This window comes from Nicotiana sylvestris, chromosome 10 (assembly GCF_000393655.2).
Source record: "Nicotiana sylvestris chromosome 10, ASM39365v2, whole genome shotgun sequence".
Classification (NCBI taxonomy): Eukaryota; Viridiplantae; Streptophyta; class Magnoliopsida; order Solanales; family Solanaceae; genus Nicotiana; species Nicotiana sylvestris.
The window spans coordinates 33,025,669-33,036,424 of record NC_091066.1 but is presented as its reverse complement, the minus strand read 5'-3'; the positions used below and the strand labels follow the sequence as shown (position 1 = coordinate 33,036,424).

At 32.6% G+C, this 10,756-nt stretch overlaps 1 protein-coding gene across 2 annotated transcripts; it reads right to left on the bottom strand.

Moving 5' to 3' along the window:
• Positions 1–6,524: 6,524 nt before the first annotated feature.
• LOC104244425 (protein TIFY 10b-like) lies at positions 6,525–10,020 on the bottom strand. 2 transcript variants are annotated; one of them, XM_009799837.2, is made up of 5 exons: positions 9,812–10,020; positions 8,143–8,326; positions 7,853–8,058; positions 7,176–7,257; positions 6,525–6,855 (listed from the first exon to the last, which is right to left on the bottom strand). In XM_009799837.2, the coding sequence occupies exons 1-5, from the start codon at positions 9,948–9,950 to the stop codon at positions 6,738–6,740; spliced, it is 729 nt and encodes a 242-aa protein (XP_009798139.1). In that variant the 5' UTR covers positions 9,951–10,020; the 3' UTR covers positions 6,525–6,737. The 2 variants fall into 2 exon arrangements, with proteins under 2 accessions (XP_009798139.1, XP_009798140.1); XM_009799838.2 differs by having other exon boundaries at positions 7,176–7,233.
• Positions 10,021–10,756: the final 736 nt, after the last annotated feature.

Here is a 10,756-nt window from a genome sequence, read left to right as displayed (position 1 = left end):
TCTAATCCATTTTAAATATTTATTCAATGGTTTATAATTTATAACTAATCTAGGAACGCCACGTTCCTTTCCTACAACATTATTCACATAAAATGCCGAACAAGACCAAGGAGATTTTGAGGGTTTTATCAATCCCTTTTGTAACAGACTATCAATCTCATTTTTGCAGAATTCGACCAATTCAACGTTCATTTGGCAAGATCGAGATTTAGTAGGATTGAACCCATCAGAGACTGTCTGAAATTCAGATTTCTAGCATCTCTAAGAGCTGCTAAAATGGTCAGTCATGCCTAAGTTATCAACTCCCTCGTCAACGAATGTAGCATTAATAACTGTGGCGTTTTCTTCAACGGATAAATAATTATCCCACCAACCACGAAGTTGGTCAGTAAAGCCTGCAATAATTATTTTGCAAATAGTTCTATCTGTATTTTTAACACTTTTACAGATAGTTGAGTACATAAGCATTCTATGAACAAGAATAGTTTGAGAATGTTTATAACTTCTCCAAAATTATTATTAAACAGGTTATATCTTTTGAAGATTGGGGAATCTCCACAATGAAAGAAAGGTAGATAAGCCTTAACAAATCCTTGATGAACTTTACATTGGGATTATATATCATCATTGTCTTCTTCTTTAGCAACTGAAGCAAATATATCACTTTGCTTTTTAGCGGCCAAAAATGCCTTCAAATGACCATATAATGGGCTATCTTCTGGAATATCTTCCAGATGGATAGAGGGTGCTGAGGAAGATTCTCCTTTAAGGAGAACCTTTGAGTTAATCAAGCTTGCACCAGGATCGGGTAAGCGGGCGGTAGTCCGCACGACCATCCAGATGTAGCTGCTTTAGTGCATTTAAAAGGTTGGTGGTAGTCCGCACGACTAGTAAAGATTCGAAATATACAAGAATTTTATTATAGTTTTAATGACTGTATGGAATGATCTATCCTTTTACCCAAGCAAGAGGCATGTCTAGGTCCGATACATGCTCTTATTGAGCCCATGTGTCTCGCGGTTCTAACTGTGAAAGAGAGAGCCCTTTTGACAACTTCAACATGGTATAGTGTCACAGCTGGCTAGACGGAGCCACTAAGGCAAAACCAATAAGAGTAGTACCAGAGTCGACTGTACCACCATCTTGGAACCAAGCCAAGAAACTATATTAAAATTCTTTTATATTTTGAAAGAGTCTGGATTCTTCATGGTTAATATGCAAGAGAAGTTATTTCTTCAACATAGATATGAATTCGTTTAGCTAGACATAGTCACGGCAGGGAAGAGAAACGAAGTAATCAAAATACTATATAATAAAATAAACAAATACCTTTAAGGCTGGGACGTAAGGCCTGAAGATGATGAACGTAAGATCTTTATTTACTTTAAAAGCAATTACAATTAAGAGAGATTTACAGTAGAGAGAGGTTTACAGAGAGAGGGAAGAGTTTAGAGAGAAATAGGGGAATTTTTCTGATGCCTCCTCTTAATGAGAGGAGGATCCTACTCATAGAAGAAAGAAAAAACATAACGAATCTTTGTACAGTAAAATGGGTCCCTTATACAGTATATCTACTATGTATACAGTGTATCTACTTTGTATACAATGTATGTACTGTTGATGTTGGAGGTTTTAGTAATCCTATCTGATAATCATAGTCTCCTTTTTTCCAATTCTTTGATTTGCTGGAGGAAATCTTCCACCTTGTCTATGTCTTTGTCAGATAATATTACTTCTGTTTGCACAGGCTGGGAATTATCTTCTGCGATATCATCGCCGCTTGTTTCACTTCGCATTGAAGTGTCAGATTTCTCATATTGATTTATCGACTAAAGCAAATTTCTTTTTACTTCTTCCAGATACCGATTTATCATTTCAGTTTTATCTCCTTCTTGCACTAAGATCCTCCTGGCAATGTGTTTAACTGAGTTATCATCAATCATCTTCTTTTGAGGACTGGTTGAATATTCTTGAATTTTTTCTTTAATGGAATCCAAGAGTTCTTGCCCATATAACATTTTGGTCTTGGATCTGTCTTCATTAATTTATTCCAAAAATTATTATAAAATGTCCTATATAAGCAGGGGATTTGTTCTTCTGTAAATCCTAATTTTGGAATCCATTTATGGATCCATGGGATAGAGAACTCAATAAAGAAATATATCTGGTCAATCTTTTCCAGGTGGCATATATGATCCGCGTTATAAAGATTGTTTAAATTTGGGAAAATCTTGGCCCATTCTTTGTATAACTTAAGGAAAGGGTCTGGTAAGATCTTCACTGTCGGACCGTGGTATAACCACCAGTTTAAAAACCAATTAGGAATAGGTTCTGCAAATATCCGACCAGAAGCAGATTTTACCAAATGAGTGGTTTTCTGAAAATATTTAGCAGGAACAAGTCCTTCTTGGATGCAGCTTACATCTGCCCCACTATCAATCATAGTTATATTAGTTATAAAAAAATTATTATCAATCAAAATAGTACATTTAATGTACCATTTATGGGCAGTTACAATTTGCATCATTCCTAAAAACATATCAGATTTTTCATTAATCGGATCATTTCTATCAGAAATTTCTTTTCCCTTTTCATTAGATAATTCAGAAATTCCTTTAGCCGAAAAATCAGTTAGAGAATTATTTTTCTCACTTTGTGTAATCCGGTGATCACAAATCATTTGATTTTATTTAAGAGACTTGATATCCCTTTTCAAATTTTCGATTTCGACTTTTAAATCGTCAAAAGAAACATCTCTACTTGGCGTACTGGTCATGTGAAGACGTTTATTAATTTCAGACAAAGAATAACGCGTAAAATATTTAAATTCGTTCTTTTATTTTTCAAAAGGTTTTGAACTACTAGAACTAGAAGTTGCAGCTAGATTAATAATTTTTTCACGAAGTTTTTCATCAGTAACTTCCTTTAAAAGCTCTATTACATTGTCAGATGTAATAGTTTTCATATTTAAATCCTGAAATTGTGATTGCAATTTATAAAATTTATTATCATCACAAGTACAATTATCACTTTTGCAATTAGTGCAAGTATTATCAAAATCTTTACCACTATCAGATAAATCAATTAAATCAATTTCATCTTCAGACTCAGTCTCAGAGCAATAATCAGATTCTGATCCAGAAGCGTATAACAAGCTATAAACCTTATTACGTAATTCATCATCTAGTTCTAAGGTTTTCAGCTTTTGAAGCTTGCAATTTGGAGCGATATGACCAAATTTTCCACACTTATAACACTTAATATCAGCAAAATCTCGCTTAGATCTATTCTTTGTAAATCGAGTAGATTTACGATAAGCTTTTCTAGCATCATGTTCTTCTTTAGATCTATATCTAGACATCTTTTTCTTATATGGGCTATCAAGGTTTGGATACCTATGATACCTATTTTTCTTTTTCCTATTATGGGTGGAAGTTTCGGGTAAACCGAACTGGGTACAAAAATTTCCTAATTGGGATCTCTCTTTAAGCTTATCTATCTTAAGCTGTCTAGAAAGCTTTAGTTCATTACACAAGTTTAATCCTTCTTGTGTACATACTCCTATAAGTTTACCATAGGTATAATTCTTATGCGAAATTTCACCGTAACTACTCCTTAATGCTTTTCTTACTCTTTCGGCAAATAAGGAGGGGAGACCGTCTATAAACTTAGCTTTTCAATGCTCATATTTATTCTCGGGTAGTTTCATAACCCTACTTATAAAGGTATCTTTGTACCATCTAAATTCACTAAGGGTCTTACATCTAAGCCCATTTAATAAAGTACGGACGGTCTCATGCTGACTGGTAAATCTACCATTGAAATGTTCTAGAATTGTGAGGACAAGGGTATAAACAACATCTTCTCTACCTTTAACTAGAGTCATGCCTAAGTTATCAACTCCCTCGTCAACGGCTGTAGCATTAATAACTGTGGCTTTTTCTTCAACGGATAAATAATTATCCCACCAGCCACGAAGTTGGCCAGTAAAGCCTGCAATAATCATTTTGCAAATAGTTCTATCTGTATTTTTAACACTTTTACAGATAGTTGAGTACATAAGCATTCTATGAATAAGAATAGTTAACTGTCTATCAGTTGTACCATCAAGATTCCATTCATAAATTTCGGAACCACTGTAAAACGTATTAGTCTGATTCCAATCGCGTTCCTCAATCAACACATCTTGAGGAGTAGGACGGGAATAATAGTAAGTTTGCATTCTAGACTTGTCAGCATACCTACTATTGTATTTAACTAAACCTTTGAGTTTATTAAACTCTGACCACGTTTTATTTTTATAATCAGAAATAGTCTCAATTTTATCAGCAAAATTATGTGATAAATTAATTGGTCTAATATTTAAACCAGAAAGCTTTTTATCAAGGAGTTGTGCTAAGTCATCAAGAGATTTAAATTTAAAATCCTGAATCTCAGGAGGTCTTTGAACATGAGTAAGAATAGCTTGATCAATTGATTTGCTTCCTGAAGTGGAGGCAATATCAGTTGGTCCTTTATTAGTACTCATTTATTTTTTTAAAACAGTCAAATCATCAAGTTTTTTATCAAGAGAACCAATATGTTCTCCTAAAATTTTGACATATAAACCCAAATAATTGTTTTGAGAAATTAATTTATTAATTTCTGCGATGCTAACAACTGCAACATTATCATCAATAAATTTTTGAAAAGCAGTGAAGGTAATACCAGTATTATTAGGTAAAATAAATGGGGCATGAGGAGCAATGGTATCAGAGCCTAGGAACTTTCAGGGTAAATATGTAATAGATCTGAAATATTCAACATATATATGAAGTTTTTGGAATGGATTTTGGAGAAACAAGTACTAAAAGTACTAGACTTGAAGAGATAGATATACCTCAAACCTTGATTTGTTAAATAAATGGACAATTCCTAAAGTTTATATTAAAACCATTTATGATTATGGTTGGTTTGATAAACTTTCTTCAAAATAATTGATAAAAACGACTGAACAGTCTTTAGCGTTAAATTCTTCTGAACAGACTATTCGTTTGTTAAGCAAATACAATATAGATTTATATAAACATCATTATCATTACCTGTATATTAGTATGGTTCAAATTACGTTTAAACCATTAACCCTTAAAGGATTACCGGAGACCTTTTTAGCAGCTCTTAGAGATGCTAGAAATCTGAATTTCAAAAATACTCAACCCAATTTGCAATTATCTCTTTCTGATGTTAATATTCTTGATGCCTTGACCTTAAATGTGCATGGTTATAATTATGCGCCTGGTTCTAAACTTATATGTTTATCTTATAGGATATATTTCAAATTATTGTCCACTTTGAATCCTCGATGTAAGTTATACGATACTTCGGATCAGACCATATTGGTGGAAACCAATTTTGCAAGGTCTAAAGTCACCACTAGGAGACCTATTAGGTGGGAAGAAATTCATTTCCCAACAACTTGGACTTTAAATTCGGTGATATCCCCTAGTCAGATCACTAATGACTTGTCAAATACTGAATGCTCGCATGTTACTGAAAATCCGGATGGTAGGATTTGTATTCAATTCGATGATAAGTCTACTATTTATAATAGACATTCATTTTCTAATCATAGACTTTTACCTGCTATTCAACATATTTCTCCTGTTGAACCAATCTATGGTCCAACTCGCAATCGTGCAGCCTCGTTACACACTATCACTACGAAAGTTAGTAATAAGCCTGTCGAAAGGGTTAAAGTTAACCCTCAGACAAATATTATTCAGGACAATGATAATATTTCTGATAAGGATATTCCTTCTGTATCCGAGATGGATTTCGACCCCAATAGTACTTAATGATTCCACACCAAATTGATTTTAGCCCTGGTTCTCGGGCACGAAAATATATTCAAAAAGAATTTTTTAGTGATAAATGGAGCCAGTTTAAAACTTGATTTTTTGATGCTTATAGCAAAGATAATTTAAACAGTATTTCTCAAGAATTTTACGAAACTTGTGCTTTGCATAATCGAATTATGTATTTTGTTCCTTGGTTTATAACAACTTATTTGCCTCTTTATATAAAAGTTTTAGAAAGATCTTATATTATTATTATTATTATTATTATTATTATTATTATTATTATTATTTTAAGTTCTAAAATGAATATTTATTTATTATAAACTATGACATTAGTATATCATTCAATTTTAGGTAAATGGAAAAATGTAACCATCATAAAAAACAATTAATCTGCTAAATTACTTCGAGAAAAATATGACATATGCTTGCATTTTATAGGGATGTAATAATGTGAAATGAGAAAATTCGTATGTAGCAGAGTCGGAGTTTAGTAGTCTTATTATCGACCGCGCGAAGCGCGGGTGAGTTTTCTAGTTATCTTATATATTATAGAGTAAATTCTCCTTCCACTAGTTAGTATTTGACTCAATAGCTATAAATAAAATTAATTATCTAGTCTCACAATTAATAAGCATATTAAAAAAAATAATCGGATTATTACAAAATAAATTCAACACAAGCGGCTCAACTTGTAAAATATTATATCTATATTAAGGTTTGCAAGTGTCACAAAATAATATTGTCTCGTACTTTACGCATACTAACTTAAAATCTTAGATCACAGTTCCTGTACATATATAGTCCAAGCTGAATACAGAGCGCTGAGTGAATGCACCATGAGAATTACATCTACATATAGTAAAGTAATAACCAAAAATAATTTAGACATCGAGTTGACTATAACGTGAAGTTGAGATCAAAATGGCTCTGATCACGAATCACGGAAGTTGGTTCCTCATTCTTTGAAGATGTTGTCAATAGATTCTGCACTTGGTATGGCGCTCTGGCCGTGTCTCTGGACGCCACCAGAAAAGAGAAATAAGTGAGACTAGTGGCGGAATCAGAAATTTATTATACAAGGGATTCAAAAAAAAATTAGGATATTACAATTGGTATTTAAACCTATGACCTAAAGCAACTTTTGAACCCCCTTCACTATATAATAATTGAATTTTTTTTTTTTTACAATTCACATATAACAAAAAAAGAAGAAGAAGTTACTTTTACCCTTTTTGCACCGTGTAATTTTCCAGCGAAAGGGGTTTGATAGTAAAAATAATATTGGAACTGAACATGTTTGTGTATACTACAGCTAGTTGCAGAATTAATCCTTACCTATCTTTCCTCCTGCCAAGGAACCTATGAAGTGCAGATCTTCTTGCAATAGGTAAATCTGAAGTGGACAAACACAAAACACCTATCATAAAGCAAATTAAGAAAATTATAAGTATAGCTCAATCTTAAATCCATCCAATGTATCTTAAATTTCGTTTACGATCTTGGCATATACATTAAGAAAATTATTTAATACTATCATGAGTCATAAATATTATTCGACTACATTATCCATTATCGCTCATCAAAATGGATAATAAAACTGATACTTTTTAGAAAAGTAGCCTCAATGTACACGCGTTGAGCTAGAAAGAAATCTACCAGGGCAAAAATATATAGATGCAAGATAGAAAAGAGGAGTGCATGCTTTTTCCTTTTCCATCCGTGAATTGTCAATCAACCCATTCGTACGGTCTATGCTATAGAATATTTCTTAAACACACGACTTTTATACAAGGTATCAGACTAAAAAATCTATTTTCTTTGTGATTTTGTGGTTAGTCTTTGAAGAATTCACTTAGAATAAAGAAATTCAGAATATTACCTCAATCTCTGAAAATTAAATGATATAGTATAGCTCATTTATTGGAGCAAGGTAGTTGATATTTCATAAATGGGCACTTAATTTGTTCGGCTAAATATACAGTGTGATTTAGGAAAAGTAATTAAATGCTTACCAAAGGTGTTAGCAGCAGAATTAGGTGGACCAGTTTTATCCATACTGGTAGTGTTAAAAACGGCACAAGAATTGTGAGGGCTTCCTTTGCTAGCTAATAACATCATTGCTCTTGCTTTATCAGCTGGGAAATCATCAAACACTATTACTTTACCCCCATAGAATATAGACAACTGCGCTGCTTTTAACTCCTTTTGTATCTCTTTACTGGAAAAAGAAGAAAAAATTAATCATTGTCACAGATTAGCAAACATAAGTAGTCTTCAAAATTAAATGAAGAAAGGAACGAACCTACTGTTGCTGGCTTTATTTATTGACGCTTCCATTTCTGTAAAAGAATTTGTTGTGCCATTTTGATCTATGTCTTGCAATTGGTCCATTGTCTTGGTTGATTGTTCTTCCATGTTTGTCAAAAAATCCATGGTTGCAGTTTCCGTCACCTGAGATATATCAGTTTTTCCTGATCTTGTGTAACCTATAGCGGTCAATGAAAACCTTAGAGATCAGGAACCAAATTACATGAGATATATCCTCGTGCATAAATCTTAATTATTAATGGGCAAAGTTATTTGATAATTGGACGAGTAGCAAATAATACTCGCGTCCAAGCTGACCGAAGAAGAACATCAATATTATAAAAAGGAAAAAGCCTAGTCATGACAACTTTGATCCAAGCCCTACTGGCATGTTTTTGAAGCTTTTAAATGTGGATAGAGTTGCAATAACAATTTATAGCTTCTACAACATATTTCAGGCTTATTAATTATCCCCCTCTTTCTCCGGTTCCAGATCTAGTACGGGAACTCTATTATTTTGGCAAAAACTTTTTTATATTTGGATAAAGATAATGAAGGTTAATTAATTTAGCCAATCTTTTTTACAGATTTGGCTCGAAAATGAAAAATATACAGTTGGAATAAATAGTCATTGCATCTAAAGAAGAAGTAACACAACTGAAACTAAACTTTTATTATTTGGCCGAAAATAATGTAGTTGCAACAATTTAGTTTGTGCACAGTTTGCCCAAAGAAGGAAAAGTATATAGTCAAAATAAATAGCTACTGCATCTAAAGAAGAAGAAAAAAGGAATATGCAGTTAGAACTCCATTAATTTGGCTAATTTTTTTTATTTGGCTAAAATGATAGAGTTTCAACCATTTTTTTTTGTAAAATTTGGTCCAAGAAAAAAAAATACACAATTGAAATAAATACCTATTATATTGCATCCAACAAATATATAAAAAGAAATATAAATTTGGGGTAAATGTTCATTGTATATTAAGAAGAGGTAAAATCATTGTATATGTATCACTATGTTGTAATTAACGATTAAAAAATTACCCTATTTGAAAACTGGTTTAGTTGATTTTTCTTTACTCTCATACGTCTAAAACAAAGTGTATCCACGCTCTTTGCCAAATTAGTTTCCAAGAGGTAAACGATAACAAACAATCAAGTTCAAGGAGATAATATATATAGTTAAGACAATGCAAAGTTTTATATATATATATATATATATATATATAACGTGTCAAGTTTAAGAAGGTTTTTAAATATTCTGTCGGAAATTTTCCTTAAAATTTAACTCCATATAACAAGAAGGGTTGCTCCGATAGTCAGTAACCCCTCACCTATAATTCCAAGGTTGTGGGTTCGAGTCACCAAACGAGCAATAACTCCAAAAAAGGAATCAAAGAGGAGGGGAATTGAAAAAAAAAAACTCCATATAAATGAAGTAGAGAGAAGGAAGTAAATTAAACAAACAAATATGGAAACATAACAACTGAAATAATGGAGCTTAATTCTTTGGCTATTCCGATAAAGGGCAGGCCGGTGCACTAATTACTCCCGTTATGTGCGGGATTTGGGGAAGAACCGGATCGTAAGGGTTTATCGTATGCAGCCTTACTCTGTGCATTTCTACAAGATGCTGATAATGTAAAAAAGAAAAAATCTATACGTGCGATTTCTCCGTCGCCATTGATTCCAAGATTGATGATATCTTTAAGGGTAGCCTTTCCATTGAGATACTGACTCAACAAGTTACAAGTCTGCATGTAACTACTTTTGCCATCTGAAGAAAGTTGCAAACTTGACATGTTTATACACTGCTAAATTATATTTATCTACTTAATTATACAATTCTTCTCTTTAGCTTGAGGGAAAATTATAAGTTTTGAAGAGGGAAATATATCTTGATCAATGGACAATGGTAGGTATACGGAGCTCAGGTTTTTGTTGTGCCACTAAAAGTTGTGCTTGTGGGGTTGTCTTTATTTCTTCATCTATTAGACAACCTTTTCACTTTCAATTATCCACGTTTAATTTGCTTCACCAAAACACAAAAACTGTGTATACTACTAAGTTACTCGCACGGGTGTAGGTGTCCGATACGGGGTACGGATTTAAAGGTCGGATCCTTTAGATTCTGGGATACTGATCCTAATACGGGTACGTGTATGGGTGCAGGGATCCCGCTAACAATAATTCAAAATATTAAAAAAAATTCTAAATTATGAGAAATTTTGTGGAATACTTACGTATAGCTTGTAAAGTGTGGATTTCTTTTTAGTTCTCAAGTTGTAGATAAGTAAAGAATTGATTTTCCAAATAAAGTATGTTATTTTCTTCAAATTTATCCTTATTTTGGTTCTGATTTCGAGAATAAAATTGTATCTCGTCTCAAATTTTTCCTTCTATCATGGTCAAAGTATCCAAAATTATTTGACAAGATCCGGTACGGATCCCATAACTAAACCTATACTAATGTGGGTCCGGAATCTAAATATTATTTTTTTGGACTCAAATTACCTTAATAGGTGTTTTAAAAAAAAATACATTTCTATATATAGCGTGCAAAAACAAGTCGCTATACATTAACGGTAACGTCTGCCGTTAAGGTATA

Bases quoted from the DNA above. Each gene is read 5' to 3' on its own strand.
- LOC104244425 (XM_009799837.2), bottom strand. From the start codon at position 9,950: ATGTCAAGTTTGCAACTTTCTTCAGATGGCAAAAGTAGTTACATGCAG. The intron at 8,059-8,142 runs GTTCGTTCCTTT...TTCTTTTTCCAG, and splicing joins AATAAAGCCAGCAACAGTAG to TAAAGAGATACAAAAGGAGT. The intron at 6,856-7,175 runs GTAAGGATTAAT...GGTGGCGTCCAG, and splicing joins CTTGGCAGGAGGAAAGATAG to AGACACGGCCAGAGCGCCAT.